This window comes from Fonsecaea nubica (genome assembly GCF_001646965.1).
Source record: "Fonsecaea nubica strain CBS 269.64 chromosome Unknown Scaff28, whole genome shotgun sequence".
In the NCBI taxonomy this organism is placed as follows: domain Eukaryota; kingdom Fungi; phylum Ascomycota; class Eurotiomycetes; order Chaetothyriales; family Herpotrichiellaceae; genus Fonsecaea; species Fonsecaea nubica.
Window position 1 is genome coordinate 224936 of NW_019173701.1, and position 20694 is coordinate 245629.

Sequence of the window (20694 nt, forward strand, 5' to 3'; positions counted from 1 at the left end):
GACGTTTTGCAAGATTGAGTCCGTCTTCGCGTCTCTCTAGTAGATGCCTGGAATGATCCTCCATCTGACGCGCTTGCAGTAGCGCTCCCAGTCTTTTCCATACTTCCTCCGGCACTTCTCTTCATCCCTCATTTCTCTATGCACGAGCAGCACAGCAAAATACAAGACATAGAAATAGGTAAAAATCATCCCCCAACCACGAGCATCTCCTTGCACCACCTCTCTAGTTACATGACCGGTAACAGGATTTTGGTACTTGTTGATGATGTATCCTGCAATCCCAGTAGGGAGAGAGTAGCTCCAGGACATCGTCCAGTCACCAAGATAGTTGATATGTCGCGCGTAACCCCACCAACCAGAGACGAGAAGTTTGGAGCCAGACTCGGTGGTTATGGTTTCAAGGTGTGATACTCGAGGATCGTTGGGATTTGTTCGGAATCGGTTCTTCTCGTTGTTTGCCCCTCGGAAGATGTAGTATCCTAAGCCTTGCACGCCCAGCACGCCAGCGATGCCGCTGATGCCCAGGGTCAAGGGATATACCGCCAGATACCGTGCTTGTAGGCTGTAAATGAATGGAACCCAAGCCAGGTCACCGAAAGCGAGCATGAACCCGAAACCATCGGTGGTCACATCCATGGTGGTGAGAATTGCCGATTCCATGTAGAGTGAATCGAGGACATAGAGCGATTGGAAAAGAGTGACCAGAATGATAGAGTCACTAACAAAACCATGAACCTTGTACTGATGCACAATGAACGCGAGGTCGAGAATGATCCATCCTAGCAGACCTGGTCTCAGCTCGTTGAAGACCTTGATATCGATCACTTGACCACCTGCGATGGGGATCCAACGCGGAACGGCGACACGTGGATTCAGCTCACGCCCAATGAAGAAGTCGTATAGCATGTTCCCAGTATGGCCTCCCTTGGCAAGCTCCCTATTCTCCGGATTTGGTTTACCTGGGTGAGGAATGCTGAAGGAAGCCAGATAGACATAGATTGCCTGGGCATAGGAAATGAGGAGATTCGCGGTAACCACTTGGGGGAGATTGTCCCAGATGAAGTTCCAGACTGCAAAGTCGGTTCCTTGAAGAGCGGTGCCCACGGCGAGACCAGCAAGGGTGAGGACCGCCGAGTTGAAGGAGTTGAATTTGTAGTGATGTCTTCCTCCCGTGCCCAATGTTGTACCATCGACCTCTTGACCGGGCAGAAACAATTGCAGAGCTAGACTCAGAGCATAGTATGCCAGCACCCACAGAATGACGTTCAGATCGAACAGGCCCAAGAGTCCATCCTCCGGCCATGGCGTCTGTTTCTTCAATTTCTCCAGGGTTAAAGTTCGTGGGTCCAGCAGTGCAGGCGCAGGGCAGCCTGAGACGTCGTTGCACAGGAAGATGGTGGTATAGACGAGGATGGGCAAGCCGAACACTATGCCAGCAGCTCCCAGTCTGCTGCGGCATCAGTATGGAGATATTGGGCAACGGAGTGTATCGACTTACGGGCCACCAAATTCATAGCCATGCTTCTCCTCTGAAGCTTTCTCTGTCCTTGGTTTCACTGTCATTTTGCCAATTATCGGGTAGCTTTTACGAAGCGAGTACCAATGGAGTCGACAAAGGAGAGTGTAGAAACACAGACGGGAGGTTCAAAGAGAGTGAGATAGCGACAAATGAAGGCAAACGAGTGTCATTTCTATGTCCGCAGTTATGGAAAGTCAATGCAAACGAGAGCGAAGCCAAAGAAAAAGTCAAGCCACCGGCATGTCAAGCAGCCGAATGAGATCATCATCACCATTCAGGGCGCAGTTGTGGATGTGGATGCATCGCGTTGCATGTTGCGTGTTGCGTGTCGCGCCAACTCAAGACCAAAAGCTTCAGATACGAGTTCGTCTCGGAGGATTTTCTGATGGGTACAGCGTGTACAGTACTCGGTAATCCCAGTAGTAAACCACAGATTGGAAGCATGTGGTGAAATCTCGAAATAATTGTGTGCCATTGTCTGCCAACCTGCCTGAGGCCTTATCCGTGGCATCTTTGACCAACCCCGAGGATCCGCAGGCACACGCATTTCCTGCGACTGTTACTCCCTTGCTCCCTTGCTCCCCTATTACTGGTGCTATTCTGCCACTCTCCCTTAACACCGCACCCTCATCCGCCTGTCGTCGCTGTACTCCTACAAGCATTTTATTGTGAAACTTGTACACGTAGGCTGCCTTTGTGAAATTCTCCCTTTCTCTCATTCACTCTTCCTTTCAACACACAATCAGCCTACACTGTTTTACCACCGGGCGCAGCATTCGCTTGTATTGCGCCGACGTTTGGACCACTTTCAGCTCACCGGTTTTTTTTTCCATCTCGCAAGGATACTGTAGGAGCAGCTTCTTGACAGACCTCACTCCCAAATTTCCAGTACCAGCAACCAGCCATGTACCTCTCAACATCGTTCTTCCTCGTCCTGTTGTCATCATTACCCTCAAGTCTCGCCGCGACCGACGCGAAACCCCCACCGAAACCATGTACCATTCACTCCGCTTCGACCGGCTCATTCTTCGATCTCCACCCTCTACAATTGACCCTCGAGGGCACGAAATACCAAGTCGCCAGCAATGAATCGTACCATTCAAAAGGATATGACTATCCCGCAAATTTCACCATGAATTTCTGCGGGCCGGTCGTTGAGCAGTTGGAAGATGTCGAGGGAATACCTACCAGCAAACTGAAAAATATCTCGGCCTTCTACAAAGACACCCGCGGTGATATCTACAGCATTGGCCAACAGAACGATCAGCTTCTCTTCCGCGGCAAGAAGCTAATCCTCAACTACACCATGGGCTCGCCCTGTCCCGACCTTGATGAGGACGGCACTCCCATCGAGGGCCTCGTCGCAGACAAAGTCAACAACCGGCGCAAATCCACCCTTCTGTCCTTCATCTGCGATACATCCCCACTGCTCTCGACTCGCCCTGCTGTCTCCTTTCTGGGCTCTCCAGACCACTGCACCTATGTATTCGAAGTTCGATCCCGCTGGGCGTGTGGCGGCACTACACAGTCCGGAGAAAAGGGTACACTCGGTCCCGGCGCAGTCTTTGGCCTGATTGCCGGTATTGCCCTGCTGGTCTATCTCATTGGAGGTATCGTTTATCAGCGTAATGTTCTGCATCAAAGAGGCTGGAGGCAGCTACCCAACTATGCCATGTGGGCGGGTATCTTTGGTTTCTTTTCGGTATGTGTTTCCCCTTCATTGGTATCTCCTTGTTCATATTGGGTCGGGTCATGTTCCCTTACACACTGTGATATCTACAGAGGCCCTGTTCCGGGGGCCCACGCCGGAAGCGCTATGCGTCAGCTGGAAGAGATTACGATTGGAAGTCGGACCTGGCTTGACGACCCACGGCTAACCTCAAATTTCTCGATTACACATATAGGATATGTTTGTTATCCTGTTTTCCTCTTGTACGCAGAGGATGCCGGGAGGTGTCACTCAATTATTCGCTGGACGACGTGGCTACCATCGTGTGGGCACTGATGAACGACATGGACGAGGCCGCACTCCGGATGACGAAAATAGATTGATTGACCAACTCGACGAAGAGTGGGATGATTGAGCAATGCCACGAAGCGAATCGTGTCAATTGCCCCTCCCACGACATCAAACCAACGCATCTGAGACTCGCGGCGAACATTTACTGCCGAGGCTCCCTGGCTACGTAAAGACGAACCCTCACATTAGGCAAATCGAACTTTTTGGTACCACATTCACGGAAGAAAAGTCCCGGTTTGATCACTCCATATCATCACCATTGGGCCAGTCTTCTCCTGGAGTGCTTCGTGGTCCAAAAGGCACCGGGATTCACGTATTGCCCGAATTTTGCTCTCCACCAAACTGTCCACCAACGTCATCTCCTCCTTGACCGAGATCGCTCAAATCCATCCCGTCCAACGCGGTGCTGCCGAATTCCTCCATGCCACTGCCTCCAAAGTTCGGCGGTTCGATATTAAACGGTAACAGCCACGCCGAGGAGCTTGTGTCCAGCCCATTAGTCCCTCCACCCGCGAAAGGATCATTAAATCCATACGTTGTCAAATCGAGTTGATCCCAGGGATTTGTGCTCGCATAGTTCCCTACAGAGGGCGAGTTGAGATTATTGAGGGCCGAGGAAGTGGTTGGGTTGCCGCCAGTGTTGCTGGTACCTGTAGGGTCCATCCCAGCGTATGCAGCGCCAAACACCATTTGTCTATCGATAGCCGGCAAGGTGGATATGAAATGGAGGTTGTTGTAGTGCGGCGATGTTGGTGAACCACCATAGGTGTAAGGGTCTGGGAATTGGGCGTTCTGGTACAGTGACGGAGATGTTATATCGAAGCTCGCGAGATCAAATGGTTGATTGACGTTGAGGTTCAAGCTGAGATCAGCGCTGGTGGTTGGAAGATTCTGTCCGACTGATTGTTGGGACATGGATTGGCGTCTTTGCAGGTCTTGCCCAGTATTCGACTGGCCAGCTCCAGCAGCAGAACTCGACGTGTTGTTGCTCTTGCCCCTTTCTCCCTTCTCTTCTTTTTCCGCCTTCTTGTTCTCAGCGACACTTTTCCCTCTCCTTCTCGGAATCTTCTTTCCCCGTCCGGCCAAGCCACCGCTTCCATCCTCAGCCTTGGAAGGCGGACTCAGACTCGCAAAAAACTCTTCCACTGACTGTAGGTCACTTCTCTGAGACATGACTGCCTCGGCGCCGCCCTGGGCGTGTTCGGTGCGGTACTCCAAATGGGACTTCTCCCACTCACTTTCGGAGACCCCGTGAGGGTACTTGTCAAACCAATCGCCATATTGAAACATGGTTTTGGATTTGTCTTGTTCTGATTTCGGTCTGTTCGGATCTGCTGGAGTTTCAGAGCGAGAGGGTGGGTTGGTATTGGACGTTAGCGCCGCGGTGGCATCCAATTCCATGGGCGTCTGCGTTCCGCTGCCTCCTGTGGCAGAGGAATGTCTACGCAAGAAGCTCATCCCAGAACCGGGTATTCCATTTGATCCCGGTCGACCATGGGCGTGGCGAAGTGTGGCGTCAGCAAAGGCGCGATAGATATCCTTAACCGACTCAGCCATATAATGAAACATCCCCCAATACCGCTTCATCCTGGTTAGGTACTTATAGTTGTGCCGTAAATTCTCCTTGCTCTGCTGCTCGAGAGCAGAGTTCTTGGAAAATATTCCCCAGACATGTACTGTTGCGGCAGCATAGGCACAATACCCCGCGAAAGGAACGGTCAAGGTATGACCTGTCGAATCGGCGATGAGTTTGCTGATGAGCGAGGCGGATTCGAGGACGATATTGGCGGATGCTGTGAGGAAGGCTTTAGGCATACCTTGTTGGGTGTAGTAATGGTGATGGGGTCTGTGGCTGGGTTGTGTGGGTATAGCAAAGCGGTGCAGAAAGAGGGAAGTTTGCGCCAGGACGATATGGAGAAAGAGATACTGATTCGCCAAACGTTCAGAGATATGGATGGCAAAGTTTTCCGGTGTGTAGGTTATGTCGTCCGGAAGCGAGGCCTTTAATTGGGATATCTGGCGTTGTAGGGTTGCAAATTGGGATAAAGGATCCCATATCGGGTGTGGATCCTTTTCCTTGCCTCCTAGATTGAGATATTTGACGATGCGTTTCCAGAGGACGACGGCACGAACAATGTAAGCAGCGACTCCCATATTTGCTTTCGCCTCTGCAGTGACATCCCCTGTATTGTTGTCGAGCGACGATTTACTGTTGGACATTGGCACGTTTCCATATAAATCTTCCGTAGACCCAGGTACCTCCATCTGGAAATGCGATTCTTTGATCGGCAACTGAATTTGGTAATAGTCTTCATTGAGAAAGGAAGGGCGCTCGGTGCCGGACGAGTTGAAGGTGTCCATCAGGTAACAGGCCCACATTGTTCGACGGCGAATCTCTCGATCTGTAAAAGAGAGCTCAGGTGGTTTGGGCCCTTTCTTGTTCTCATTTGAGTTGGCAATCTGGTTTCGACCCAGGGGATCGTGGTCGAGTTCACGATGCAATTGTAAAGCATAGCCCATTCGCATTGCTTGGCCACCAAACGACCACGACAGCCCACCCTCACAGGTTCCAAAGTAGTGTAGACCCAACATAAGCATGGCTGTGAGAATGGTGATATTGGGCTCGTAGTGACGCTTCTCTACAATGCGCCTAGCGGGGGTTGCCCATTGCTCACCACGGAGAAACGCCGGCTCAGTGGAAACTTGCGGGTGTGTTGAGAAACGTGCAGAGATCGCACATACAGCCAAGATGAGAACTGGTGGGATCGTGCCAGCCTTTAGTTTGCGCATGAAGCTGGGCTTGTGCAAAAGGAGGTAAGATTGGCCATAAACACAGTCGAAAAAAACTTCCGCAAGATGTTCTTGGATGTGTTGCGGTGGGAGAGACTCGGAGCCCTCAATAAAGAGCTTGTTCTCGCCGTCGCGCTGTTTACGGAGGCCAGCCGTCGGATCGAGCAAAGTAGTTTTCTCCCGAGAACTTCTCCAGTCATTGAGCTCTTGTGTAAACGCTTCATCGGCGGAGCGTTTCTTGGGTTGGTCTTTCTCCTTTTTCAGTGCCTGGCCCGGCAGAGGTGGCCGAACCGAGCCACGGCCAGTGGCGCCCAAATCGGGAAGTTCGTCCTTTGGAATGACTCGGATTACCCGGTCTTCCATTCTTTTCAGGCGCTTGTCCAGCATGGCCATATAATCCGTTCGAGGTGCAGCTTTTCTGGTGGTAACTTTATAGACGCAAGGTATGCGAGCACGTAGACAATGCTTGCAAGCCGGCTTCTCACCGGAACATCGAATCTTCTTTCGACGGCAAGCAATACAAGCAAGAGGGAGACGCTTCCTCTCTTTGCCTGCTTTTGTCTTGAGCTCGCTCCATGCTGGCGGCTTTTCCTCGTCGCCTTGCACCTTTTTGTTTTCTTGTTCATTGGTACTCGGTGCTTTTCTCGGTGATGAGTCTGCATTACTCGGCGGCTGCTTGCCAGTCCCGGGAGCCCACTGACTCAGAGCAGCAGCGCCAAAAAGATCATGATCGAAGGCGGAGTCAATACTTGCGAGAGAGGCGCGATGTTGAGGGCTAGGAATTTTGCTTGAGGAATAACCCACTATTGAGCCCCGACCCGGAAAGCCTTGACCGTGGCTCAAACGGATATCTGGCGGGGCATCAATACCACTGTTGCTGCTACCATGAGGACTACCGCCAAACGGAAAATTGAAATCGATGGAACCAGGAGATGAGGTGTCGAAGGCAGATGTGTTGGACGGAGGTTGAGGGAGATTGTCGATGCGGGGGTTGCGTGCATCGGACATGATATAGCCTGAACTCGAGAGCAAACTACTCCGTTTTTCCCCTCGAGGCTGGCCAGATTGCTTTGATGAGCTTGTCATAATGTAGAGGAGGTGGAGAAGAAATATATGCTAGCCGACGGCATGTCCTCGAGTCGAGATAAAAGCTTCAAGAGTACCACATTGTCAGCCTGGCGGAAGCGAAAGGAGCCGAGGTTCCAAAACAATGTGGGACCAGACAGATGGAATATCAGAGTTTCCAGGCGACAATAGACGAATCTCAGGCTATGTTGCATGAACACATGGTATGTAACTCAAAAGGACAAGGCTGAAGAAGGGGGTTGTTCGTAAGACAGTGAGAAGTAGGTAGTTTGATGGCACGAGGTCCGACCGGGTGAGAAAATGTGGGAAAGTGAGAAGCGGGTAAGCGGTCGAATTGTGGATTGGCCTGTGGCGTCTCCCCAAGATGGGGGGAAATGCGAACCGGGGTAGTATCTTTTGTTTCTTTTAAATTGCAAAGGGGAACCCTTAACTGCTGAATCTGTACTGTGTAGATCGGGGGAGCGTATTGTCCAGATGGCAGAGGAAGGTCTAGAACCTGAAAATCTGGTAATTATGGTGACGACGATGATAGAATAGCTGCTTTGCCACCCAGGTGAATGTTTCTCTGTTTCAGTGGTTTCTTATCCCCCAAGAACGAGAGTCATTTAGGGCGTTGCTGAGCTGGTGAGAATCTGGAGAGAGGATAAGGAGGAATAGGAGGACAATGACTGGTCGAGGACGAGAGTAATGCTGGGGATGAGACTGAGGGCACGCGTTTCGTGTAGGCGAAGAGGTCGAGCCTTCGGGGTAGATACGAAGGGATCGAGGGTTGCGAGTCGAATGGAATAGGCTAAAATAACCTTTGACAGTGGGTTCCAGGTTGAAGCTCGGCGCTGGCGGCGATTGCCCGGTGCCAGTTGTTGACTCGTTTGGGAACGAAGATGGCCATCCACAAACCGGGACGAAGTGTGTGGGAGAATATTTAAGAGGCGACGACGGGGCAACCAAGAGATGGGCGTTGATGGAGTAAAATGGCGCTGTCGACTGTGGATGGTTTTCCTGACGCAATGACAAGATCGACTTCCAATACCACCGAATCAAAATTGAGCTCTGAATAAAGAAATACGAGGTGACTGTGACCTTGAAGCCACCACTGATCGAATTCCTGATGAGAAGCAAAATGGCGATGAGGGCGACGACATCAGCCCCCCGGAACACGACGATGATGGAGTGCACAACCAGGTTTCCAAACAGGTCCACGTGATGTGGTTACCCACGTGACGACTTCTTCAGCCTTTGGGCTGCAGGGCTGCAGGGCTGAATCTTCCTTTCCCTTACTTCGCAGTAGACGTTCTCGACGTTACCCTCCTTATAATTCCTTGTCTACGGCCAGACAGCCATGGAGAGATCGCGACTCCAGGGAAGCAACTTCTACCTTCATCACCCAACGACCACTCTCCTATGGCATCCCTAGCTGAACGCGTGGCACAGCTCGCGCTATTAACCTTCAACTCCCTGCCTCCAAAATGTAAACCACGCACCTTACCAGATGGCACTACCGAATGGACACCAATGTCGGCAGTGATTCTGGCACAAGAAGGACACGATGCGCCTCTAGCCTGTGTCTCACTGGCGACAGGTACCAAGTGCCTGCCGGCTTCGGCCTTACCCAGATGTAAGGGTCTCGTGGTCCATGATTCGCATGCGGAGATCCTGGCATTGCGCGGATTCAATCGATGGATACTTTCTGAAGTCGAAGCAATTCTCCGTGATCCAACTTATACGTCGCCGTACCTGGACATCTCCCACCGAGACGAGACTGGAAAAGCTTCGGGTTGCCCATTCAGATTAAAAGACCATGTGACCATCCACTTCTTTTCCACCGAGGCGCCGTGCGGTGATGCATCGATGGAGATTTTGATGGACTCTCTTCCTTCCGGCAACACGAAGCCTTGGCCAGTTGACAGCAATATTTCCACTTTGCTGCAAGGTCGAGGCTATTTCTCTCTGCTAGGTCATGTCCGTCGAAAACCCGCTCGGGGAGACGCCGAGCAAAGTGGTTCCAAATCCTGCACAGACAAAATAGCTATCAAACAATTCACTAGTCTCTTGTCCTTCCCAGCTGACCTTTTTGTAGAGAAGACTCCAAATGCCTACGTGAAAACTGTTGTGGTGTACGCCGACAAATACCACCCCGGAGGATATCAGCGCGCATTTGGGTCAGGAGGACGCTTGTCGCCGCTTCGCGAAGCTGGGAACTTCTTCACAGTTGCACCTTTACCTGTGGACTTCGGCCGCTTCGCCTTTGAAAGACGACCGCAAAGTTCTGTCGACTCGACACAGGCGAAATGCAAAACGAGCAACGTTTCGGCCATATGGGTACATGCGGCTGACATCAACAGACGGGATGTGGTTGAAGTCCTCATCAATGGCGTGAAGCAGGGTTACAGGCAATGGGACGAGAGGTCGACCAAAGCCAGTATTGTCTCCAGAAAGGAGCTATGGGCCGTTGGCGCAAGGCTCAGCGGACGCCTCGAAAATCTTGATATCGTCGATGACCCAAGCGGCGAGCTTGATCAGGAGAGCACTGGCTGTAACACAACGATTCAGAAGACGCTTTCCGCAACAACATATCAAGAGGCTAAATTGTCAGCACTGAGAATCCCTCACCGAATTGCTAAGGAATGTGTCACGGATACCCTGGGTAACTGGACGAAGAACACTGGCGATGGTGACTGGAGCTGTGGCCTGCCTGACCACCAGATCCGATGAGTTTTGGATTGCAAAGATTCTACGACAAATTACAATCTTTGTTGGTAGAGAAAGGCAGTCAACACCTTTCCGCATAACACTGGCTTCGGCTAGGGGATTAAATGGACGACTGCCACTACCCTAAGACGAACACGGAGAGCCCAGTTTCCGCTCTGGCGAAAAGTGCAACCACTTTTGTTGTGACTTTTCAGACTTGTGATCTCAAGACATATTGTCTCAACTTGTGCCGACTGCTTCCCCAACAGAACTTGAGCAGTATCGCCTTACCGAGAGATAATCCAAACCTCCTACATGATGTTGCCTTTGAAATCAACCTGCAAGCGGCAGGACCGCCAGGCCAATGAAGCCCTTCCTGCAAGGATCGTTCTCTCCCTGGGCCAGAATCTAGCGGGCTGGCAAAGGCGGGAAGCTCTGCCAACTCTCAGCGTCCTAGGGCCACAAAGGCGAAGGTGGTCAGGAGTGCTACCAAATCGACAACAGGTGCAGAGATCGCAGTTCCTATTTACTTGCATACCTGGTTCAAGCCGCTGAAGTCGAATACCTCCATTGGCCCCAACAGGCATGGTTATGCTGTGGGGGCTGCCTGATGTTGCCACCCTCTGTGCATTGCTGAAAAACTATCACCGAAACACAAATCAGTGACCAGATTTTCGAAGAATGGAAACGTCTTTCACAAGCTTCTCAACCCAGTTTTCTCTATTCGTCTTCAAAGTGCTGTGTATCTCATCTATCTGATTCCGGGCAACCTCCGAGAATCATCTATGGACCATTCATTTCCTGTACCCTGTGACCTTGTCGGCGCTAGCCAAACATTCCTCTAACGTCTGCCAAAACTTGGTTATATCTAGTGTCCTCGGAATTTTCACACCTTGCCCATTCATTGCCTTTGTTATCACTGTCCTTCCAATCTGCTCTCCTTCCAAGACAACATCGACATCCCATCTCTCGCCACCATTGTCATCAAAGTTGATTCTGACTCCGGCATCTGGATAGTTGCCCAACAACACCGCCACTGCGAGCGGATCGTGTAGAGGGGGTCCCTCGTTGAGCCCAAACACCTCAGCATATTTATGTGCAAAGAACATGAGCAGTTCGTTAAACATTGTCCTCAGCCTGGTCGGGCCATTTATCCCATTCAACAGTATATGCTGTACTTCAGGCGTTGCGTAGGCTTGATGGGTCACATCCAGGGGAATAAGAGTCGTCTTTGCTTTCAAGAGGGGGTTTTGAAAGACTGACCGTGCAGATTCCGGGTCGGCCCAAATGTTGAACTCCGCAAAAGGTGTGCGGTTTCCACTTCTAGCGTGGGTGGTGCCGTTGTTATCTTGGTAAGGTTGGCCCATCTTTGGTGTAGATCCTGATGTCAGCGCTGTTTCCGAAGAGGCGTCTAGGCCAAACAGGCCCGGTTTCACAAGCCTCAGGCGGTGTGCGATATAAGGGATTCTCAGTCGTTGACAACAGCGGCCCAAGGAAAGAGGGACATACCGAGACGTGAGTGAAATCTGAGCCGATCGCTCCCCCCATTATGGACAAGCCCGCAATGTGTTCCGCAACGTCTGGGAAAAGGGCGAAGAGCAGAGCGACGTTCGTCAATGGACCGGTTGCAACAAGATACGGCGTGCCTCTGGGTTGAGACAGCAGTGCGCTGCGCATTTCCAGGATGGCATTGCAGTGTGTCAATGCGGAACGGGTGGGCTCGGGGAGCAGATCTGTCCCTCCCAACCCGCTTGCGCCATGGATATCAGGAGCGGTATGAACGATACGGCAGAATGGATGCGGCGAGCCCGGGAAAACGTGGACTTCAGGTTTCCCAATCGCTTCGAGTACACTCAGGGCATTGTATGTACATTTTGATAGAGGCGCATTGCCATGCACGGTGCTAACCCCAAGAAGGTTGAGGGATGGGTGATAAGCCGCAAGGAGGAGAGCACAGGCATCCTGATGAGCAGCAGAACCCATGAGTGTCGAGGCATTTCACATGAAGAGGGATGCATCAAGATAACTCACGTCATGACCTGTGCGAGGCCATGAGTCAAAGGGGGTTTGGCTGAGGGGTTGATGTTAACCTACCGGGATCACAGTCGAGCCAGACGGGCACTCTGTAGGGAAAAGCCATCTCCTCACCCATCCTAAGACGTGGGACAAGAGACCAATTGTCTAAAAGTGATTGCCTTGACTGGATCTGCGGCGCACATTTGACCTCGCTGGCACCCTAATTGATATAGGGCCGAAAGAGGAAGGTCTCCCGATATTTTCCCGCATCCGTCCCTCCAATCTGTCTCCCACTTTTACTCGTCCACCTCCTTCTCGTTCGCAGCCTTGACAATTCTCCATCCGCCAATCATACGTTGACACATCCTCTCGACACCCCTTCAGTCATCTAAACCGGTGAGCGAACCTCGACCGGCCCCTGCATTGCCAGCGTGGCCCGCGGGAACATCACTGAGCAGTGGACTACAAAGACCTGCGCAATGCTCCTCCACACCATGGTTCTGACATGACCACCTCAAGTTCCTCTCCTCCAAGACTGCCCTTCCCGACCATAGCGACCAAGGCCTCCTCCACCGCTCAGTCTTCTCAGCTGACCGTTGCGGCTGACAGCAAGGCCTCCCCGGGCCCTCGACCTGCCTCTCGACCTCAACCCATTGCCAGAGCCCGACAGGATGCTGCGGCCCCGGACCCTACCTCGGAGAGAGCGACCCTATCCCTGATCAGACGGACTTTGGTGGCAGATGGGAGCCATGGAGCAGATCGGAAGGTGTCACCGGCGCCAATTGAAGGGGTCTTACCGCCACTTACCAGTTCCAACGAGGTAGATGTGCAGCTGTATGCAGTCGTTGCCATAATCATCAAGGACTTTGTCAACTCGTGGTACTCCAAGATCACGCCAGACCGCACATTCGTGGATGAGGTCATTCAGATTATTGCCCATTGCAGTCGCGCACTGGAACAGAGGATACGGCAGGTGGATGTCACGGAGTTGATACTGGACGAGTTACCTGTGTTGGTTGAGAGACACATTGCTGGTGAGTAGAAGGGCATGAAAAGTCAAGTTACGTCGTTCCGATATTGACCATATCCCTCTGTCAGCCTACAGGACGGCCACTACTGCTCAAGCTGCTCTGCAATACGGTGAAAATCCCCGACGAATCTATCACGCCCTGAACCCACATCCAGCCCTCGACCCTTCTCTCCCACCGGAGCAACAACAAGCCTACGAGTCTGCCTACCGACAGCTGCTCGTTCAAGGGGCACTGGCGGTTCTCCTACCAACCGAAGACCTGGCAAATGCTTGTCTCAGAACATTGGTGAGCGATATCATCTCCGAACTCATCCTCGGACAGGCAGTGGCGCAGAAAGTTTGTGAGCCGTGGTTCCTGCACGGGACTGTCTCAAAAGTGGTGGAGATAGTGACATCGCCTCCTACACTTGCGTCTCGTGCCAATGCCGTCGATGATCAGGAAATCCTTCAGCCAGACGGCCGCCAAAGCCGGCTGGAGCAGTTTGGCCTATTAAGTTCCAATACTGCCACTCAAGAGAGTTATTCGTCGGACCGGCACCAATCATCTGTTAGTGCGTGGTTTTGGAGACTGCTTCAGTACGCCTTCATGGCATACCAGTTGACGCGGTTCATCCTTGTCGGCCTGGCTTTTGCCCACCATCTACCCCGGAGAACCCGCCATCAGCAGCATCTTCTTGCCGGCTCCACAACGACGCCATCCAAGGAGCAGTTGTCCACCCCGTCGACACGGCAAGTATCGGGGCCCGATCATCGACCCCCCCGCGCTGTGATCAATTACAGAGTCTTCTCCTGCATCTCTAGCATGCTCGATTTGACCATCCGCATGCCTTGGCTGGCTGGCTCATTGGGGTTCTGGCAGCACATGCTAACCACAGGGCCGGGCAGGTATGGTGCTGCCAACTCCACGCTGGACAAGTAAGTGCCACAACTCTCCTTGTTCTGCCACAGACCCTCAGCCTCGCCCGTCTTTTTGAATCCATTCTTCCCTATTGCCCTATCTGTCTCACCACGGGAGTTTCGGTAACCCTCTGGTTCTTTTTTTATCTTGGGACGATTGCATGAAGGTCTGGTCATATGATGGGATCAGAGTGATTGCGAGCCAATGGGTCCTTGGTATCAGCGTGTGTGGGATACAATCCTCTTGTTCGTCATCCACCTGTTTGAATCAGGAGGGTGTGGATCGCGAGATGATACCGGGATCCAGCCAATCCCCCGCTGTTACAAGTAATGACGGTCACGCTTGTGTACTGTGTGTACTGTCATACTGCTCATTACGCGCTCTCATTGGACGGAGTTGCTCTATCACGCCTTACCGGATTCAACTGGTTTGTTTCTCCCTGGTGATGTTGGTCTGGTGGTCATGCCCCCTGGCTGCTCTCTTTCTTTGCTGGTGGAGTTCGCCCGCTCGTGCTCGTCGACCAACTGTACGTCAACGCCATGTCGACGAAGCTATCTTGAACGATCGACCATCGTGACGATCTTCACCAAGCGACCACCTCGGGGCAGACGGCCGAAAAAAGCAAAAAGATCAGTTGATGCAGCCAATTGCGTCCCCAGAATTCTTGGGTTTTCTTCGCTTCCCTGGCAAAATGGTGCCAATTTTCAAACAGGGAGGGCGACATGGATCGGCCCCGCCCTTCTTCCCTCATGTCTCCGTCGACTTGCCCTTCCGGATATCTGCAATTATGCTGCCAGCCAGACGAACCCCCAATCTCGACCAATTGCTACCGATGCAACTTCTTAAATCGCTAGTCTCGACTCTGAATCAGCAGACGGGCCCCCGAAGCAGATGTTCTCGACTTGACCAAGGCAAAATCTCACCAGAAAGAGCCATTTTTGAAGTCGCTTACCAATGAAACGCCTCCCGCCTCTGGCATTTTGGAAAAGGGTGCCTTTTTGCGCCCCCGATTGGCCTCCCCGTGGCGCTTTTCCATTCCACAATGGAATGCCTGTTCGATAAAGTCCGGCCTCCCACTTTCTTCAACGGTAGTCGTCGGCTTCCTTCGGCACGTGCCGAGGGACAATCGAATTCATCAGGCACTGCGATAATGGTCCCTTCGAAACCATATTATTTTTACGTCACAGCAGTGTTAGAACCCTACAGGTCAGACTTGTCAGCCCATCCTCCCACGGATATCCGTTATCTGTCACTCGATTTTGTCGGGCCTGCCTGCAATCGTCAACGGTTCGCATGCGTTCTTGTGTGACCCCCTCGAGCGAACCTCGACGGGAAACTAGTCTGCGGTTTCCAGTTCCCAGAGACCCTTAGACTTACCGACTTCGGCTTGGGCATCCTTTTTGCAATATTCTGCACCCAGCAACTCCACCCCAACCTAATTTTCTTTGCAAGTGGCGCTTCGAGACTCGAAATCACTCGCTGGTCAGCTTTGGACGGTGGAAACTTCGTACCACACCCTGAGTCCTGCATCATTTGGGCTGGAAGACTTGACGACCCTTGATCCTAGCTTCCTGGTCATTCGAAGCTGTTGCAAACTGCCTGCAGAAACACTAGTCTCTGCTCACAAGGTTGCGCACCGCTTCAAGCCGTTTTTTGCGACTTGCCGTGAGCTAGAACTGCGCCTGGACGCATTGAGCTCCTTCGCCCCAAGGCAGTTACCATGCTCTCCGTGGGCCTGGATCATCGTGTATTTTGGCGCTTGATGTGCGCAAACAAGCACGCCAACGCCAGTCCTGTGAACACATGCTCGCAACATGCGATCCACGGGCTCTAGGCGCGGTTTTCGGCGCACGCCGGTGCACCTCCTGAGTCCTTCCGCCTTGTGCTACCCAGGGTCGCGTAACGACGTCGAGGTCTGGGTCACGTGGGTCACTTTGGATCATCTTGGAAGTGTTTGGGTATCAAGTGATGGGCGGTGATGGGCAGCGATGAGGCATCTTGGGCAGCAGTGAGGTGGTGATAGTGGTGCTTTGGGTTCGCGAGATCCACAGTGTCGATCTCCCGCAAATCTCGCCTCAGTGAAGCGCGAAAGTGCAACAGGACGGTTGAGCCAACACCGAGCCACAAGGTTGAACTGGCGACGAGAACAGTCCTTCGACAAAACTGATTGAATGAGCGGAAGCGCATTTTGGACTGCTTTACATCTCGCAATGTTGCCCTTTGTCTGCTTTTCCAGTTGAAACTGATAACCTTGGATGAGCGGGTTTTACTGACAACTTGATATTATCTGGACAGGTTCCTGTATCACACAATATCCACGCGCCTCTTCTCGCCAGCACTAATACCACCTCTGTTGCTGCAGATTCGAACCCTTATATTTCCCAACAACACTCTTGGTCCTCCTCCCCCGCCTCCTCCATCCGTGGAAGAAGCACGCAAGATCCGGTCAAAGGCCGCCACTGACATTCTTTCTCTGATCCCTAAACCTGTGGGCAAGACATTCTTTGCCGTTCAAAACGCCGGGACTGCTGAAGATGAGGAGATGGAAATGCGGATAGAGGTTGAGGAGAGGCTGTTGAGATGGGTAGACGATGCAGAGATGAACAAGTACCTCATCTATGCTATTTTGGAGCACGTTCTGCTCAAGCTTGTGCCAGAAATGATGGACAAGACGCCGTCTGAGCTTCTGGCCGAGAGAGGAGTGGATTTAGTTGCGTCGGGAGAGGTTGACAAGGTGGCGGGGTGGACTAATGGGGCCTGAGGTTGGAACACAGGGAGGATAGGGGAGGTTCAGTTCCTGGACGAGAGGAAATGTCTCGAATCTGCGCAATGTGTACAGGTATGAGGACTTGCAAATCTTACTGTTGTTCTTGCCTCTGGACTGAAGACACTTTAACCTCCTTTCCTAGTGTTGACTGAGTCGAGATTGTAGAAGTAAACGAGCTGGCCTTACCTCGTACTCGACTCTGGGACGCAGGCCATGTCCAGGGATCCTCCCCCCTCCCCATCCATCGGCACTCTTGTTCTCTGCTTTTTTTTACCTCACATTTGCACGATTCCAGCATCCCAGGTCCCAAGGAGGGACACAGACAGTGTGTCTTTGCACGCTGTCGTCCCGAGCCGAATCTATTCAGCAAAAAGGCCACCCCCCATGGTCGAAACTTCTGACGTCCAGGACCACCTGTCTGCGGGCAATGTGAGATTAGTCGAGCTCCTCAGCAGATTACTACATGCTACTTGTGCTGCGAGCACATCAGTCGGTAGTTTCAAGTCCTCCATCGTTCCACTATGCTCAATCAGCTGAACAAATCCTCTACTAGACCGTCAATTCAGCCCTCCCCTCCTTCGATGCCTCGTCTCTGGTATCTCAAGACCTTTAAAGTCAACCGGCACTGGAAGACGACCATAGAATGGTGCAATGGAAAGGGAAAAGAAGAGTCTAAGAGCTGGAAGAGAAGTTTCTGCAGAGGACGATGGCACTGCTTTGTCTTTCGTCTCTATCTCTCTCCTTGTCCCCTTTCCTCTCGCCCTATCTCCTCACCTCTACAGAAGAAACAAGGCATCCACACCGTGGCACATGGGCAAGATCCCTAATCCTACTTATACATGCCTTTTCTATGCCAGGCGACACAAACTCTCGACATGAGCCAGGCTCCTCGAACTAACAGACGTCCCCTTTGCTCTACTGCTGCTACTGCTCCTACTAGTAGTCCTTCTCCTCCTCTGCCTCTTCACGTCCACACACGAGTCGAGTCCCATTCTCTTCGGTCGCCCTTGCTTTCAAGGAGAAACAACTACTACGATAAAGCAGATTCAACGAAGGACAGGGGGGAAATGGTGGCAGAGTAATAAGATGAAGAATTAGACAACAAGAACGCCCATGATCACAAAGAGGAACAGAAAAATCCCATCACAAGAGCAACGAGGGAAAGGGAGACTGGTCTGTTCGCCACCATACATACAGCAGGGAGTTTTTGTCTTGTTATTTCGTTGTTACAGCCAGTGAGCGAGTGAGCGAGCGATCGCATGTTCTCTTCCTTGCCCAGCGATGCCTTTTTCTTTATGGTCTGGTGAAGACGATTTCTCTTTTGTCTGCGAGCCTTGCCAGTCTGTAATCTTTGTGGTTTTCAATTGTCTTTTTCTTTCTCAGCCTGACTGGTAGAGTTCCCCTTTTTGGGTTCTCTCCTGATATGTGTTCTGTTCTCCTACCTTTCCTCGCTTTTGTCTCGTCAGATCTTCACTTTCTCGAGAAATATTCACCCAAAAGAGGGAGAAAAAGGGGATGTTGTCATTGAAATATGGTCAAAAGGAGGATATCCAGGACGTTGAGAATGCCAACTCCCCAGACAGACATGGTAAAAAAAAGGGGGGGAGAGAAAACACAGAAATACAAAATACTTGGCTGTATAGAAAAAGCCGAGTCTTCAGGTAATATATAATATACATAGTTTTAACTATCGAGGGACAAAACAGCTCAGATAGGCAGGCAGAGGGAGGGGAAAGGGTCCTTCGGTATAGACAGCAGCATTCAGCTCCAACTTCCATCTTCCATCTTCCAACCACGACATATTTCCACGACCCCGTCAGAAGATTCCAGGATCGAAAGAAATTGGGGGGTTTTAAAAGAGGCCATGTTTTGCTTTCAGAAACGACCGACCGACCAGCCTTTTTGAGTCTTGATATGGTTTGTTTTGTACATTTTCTCCCTTTCTCTTCTCTCTTCGAACGCCGTCTCAGTATGCGGCGTGCAGGTACCAGGCCGCTACCATTCGTATATTTGTTTCCCTCCTTTCCACCTCAGGAATCCTTTGGAGAATCAGGGTCGAATGATGGCCTATGAGGGGGCCTTTTCTTAGGGAGTGGGACACGGGCGTTTTGAGGAATCTGTCAAGGAAGAATTCAGCGGTTTCGAGGTATTGGTCCTTCAAATACTCCCCAGCTTCTCGACTTAGTGAGATGGTCCCGTCTGTTTGCCTGGGTCCTGAAGGCTCAGCCATAAAAGACAACAAGTACAGATTCCTCATTCCGGTCAAACCTCTTTCCAGCAGGGAAAGATGCTCTTTCTCGCGAGAAAGACAAGGGCTAATAGAACATAATTTGAAAAGAAGGGCAGAAAAGCACAAAGACTTTACATGGTATCAAGGACTAAGTCCATCGCCCAACGTGTGAGACAATTCGCTTCTTGGGGTCATTATCCCACCCCTTTTCTTACGCTGATCAGCCTGGAGGATGCTCCAAAATTGTCCTCTTACAGCTCGAGGCGAGGCAGAAAAGTGCGCGGCGTTCATGTCGATCCGAAAAGCCACTCATGGGCTGGCAGCTGCCCAGTGCTCAGCAGCCGGGCGAGTGTAGTCTCTGGTTAGTGATCGAGTTGCTCTTCTCTGAAGGCTGACTTTCCGTCTTTGCCGTTGCGAGCTGTAAAAACGGAGGTACATGTTTTGAGCCTCCCATTGGCAATGTCTCACTGTACAGAGTTTCGACTTTCTTTTTCGGGCCATTTTTGGCTGCTCTGCTCTGCCCTTCAATTGGGAGGTCGAATTGTATAATATTAGTGCCGTGCCGCTCCCAACTCTTTTTTGGGCCCCCAGATCTCCACCTGGCTTGGGTAGGCAGTGAGCATCATTGCGATTGCGAGATTTCGTTATAGGAAGCTTCAATTCGTTGCCGGCCCCGGAGGCAGTTCCTTTCTGGGTCGTTCTAGTAAGCGGGAACCAAGTTCCTCCAATAGATGTGATTTTTGAACATGGAGAGAGAGAGACGTACACTTTCTTCTGATTAGACAGACTCGGAGAGACCCTTTTTTTCTTTTCAGCAGTTCCATTGTTGGAAATCATCCGAGCTCACCGTCATTTAAAAGTACCCTGAGTGGCTGGAAAAGGGACCATTCATGAAGCAAGCACAGCAGGATGCTGTGATATTGGTACAAAGTACTGTGGCATCCCTCGTTTTTGTTTGGGCTGTGCTGTTACAGACGGAGTTGGACCCCCCTTTTTGCGAAAGGATCCACGGCTTTGCCTGCGTCCCCATGCGACCACTCTTTTCCCTGTCCTTTTTTCCCAAGTTCGACAGGATGTACCCGGGCGCTGCAGAACTGACGCTCTGTTGCCTGGTCCAGAGACTGCCTCGCCTGCGACAATTCGCTCAACGTGATGGCGAGAGGGAAAATGATTGACGGCAGTGTAATGAGACGAGGCGTGGGGGAGAAGACAACAACCTGGTCACCAAGAGGCAAGGGTCGGTGGACAAGAATCCCAAGAAGCCAGCAACAGAGAAGGGAGTGTCCTGCGCGAGAGAAGAGGGGACAGAGGGAGACAGAGAGAGAGAAAGAGGTACAGCCGGAGCGAGGAATACGACCGTAGGTGGTAGTCAGCTCACGCCATTGGCGTTGATAGTCCCGCGACCTGAACGGTGAAGGCGCAGTTCTGTCTTGTCATGAAAACCTGCCCTCCCTCCGACGCAGAGGCACATATCTTTTGATAGTAGCTCATTGCTTTGTTCGTCAACCCCCCCAGTGTCAGATCTTTCCTTGTGCAGCCATGTCCGAAATGTGTGAGTTGTTGGCGTTCGACTGGCCATGGGACAAGACCGGCACGAAGGAAGATGAGGAGGAGGAGCAAGACCAGATAATGGTGGCCTTCATCGGTTCT

At 51.7% G+C, this 20694-nt stretch overlaps 6 protein-coding genes across 6 annotated transcripts; 3 read left to right on the forward strand and 3 right to left on the reverse strand.

The window, feature by feature from the left end:
• Nucleotides 1–36: 36 nt before the first annotated feature.
• On the reverse strand, nt 37–1563 carry AYO20_05074 (hypothetical protein; the record flags this gene model as incomplete). The annotated part of the gene is made up of 2 exons (XM_022643368.1): nt 37–1447; nt 1499–1563. The coding sequence occupies 2 exons, from the start codon at nt 1561–1563 to the stop codon at nt 37–39; spliced, it is 1476 nt and encodes a 491-aa protein (XP_022500705.1).
• An 860-nt stretch (nt 1564–2423) lies between these two features.
• AYO20_05075 (hypothetical protein) lies at nt 2424–3382 on the forward strand (the record flags this gene model as incomplete). Its single annotated transcript, XM_022643369.1, has 2 exons — nt 2424–3221; nt 3302–3382. The coding sequence occupies 2 exons, from the start codon at nt 2424–2426 to the stop codon at nt 3380–3382; spliced, it is 879 nt and encodes a 292-aa protein (XP_022500706.1).
• A 466-nt stretch (nt 3383–3848) lies between these two features.
• On the reverse strand, nt 3849–7337 carry AYO20_05076 (hypothetical protein; the record flags this gene model as incomplete). The annotated part of the gene is made up of 1 exon (XM_022643370.1): nt 3849–7337. One exon carries the CDS (start codon nt 7335–7337, stop codon nt 3849–3851), a length of 3489 nt encoding a protein of 1162 aa, XP_022500707.1.
• A 1590-nt stretch (nt 7338–8927) lies between these two features.
• On the forward strand, nt 8928–10127 carry AYO20_05077 (hypothetical protein; the record flags this gene model as incomplete). Its single annotated transcript, XM_022643371.1, has 1 exon — nt 8928–10127. The coding sequence occupies one exon, from the start codon at nt 8928–8930 to the stop codon at nt 10125–10127; it is 1200 nt and encodes a 399-aa protein (XP_022500708.1).
• A 770-nt stretch (nt 10128–10897) lies between these two features.
• AYO20_05078 (hypothetical protein) lies at nt 10898–11470 on the reverse strand (the record flags this gene model as incomplete). The annotated part of the gene is made up of 1 exon (XM_022643372.1): nt 10898–11470. One exon carries the CDS (start codon nt 11468–11470, stop codon nt 10898–10900), a length of 573 nt encoding a protein of 190 aa, XP_022500709.1.
• A 1154-nt stretch (nt 11471–12624) lies between these two features.
• On the forward strand, nt 12625–16808 carry AYO20_05079 (hypothetical protein; the record flags this gene model as incomplete). The annotated part of the gene is made up of 3 exons (XM_022643373.1): nt 12625–13153; nt 13218–14064; nt 16343–16808. 3 exons carry the CDS (start codon nt 12625–12627, stop codon nt 16806–16808), a joined length of 1842 nt encoding a protein of 613 aa, XP_022500710.1.
• Between the last annotated feature and the right edge of the window lie 3886 nt (nt 16809–20694).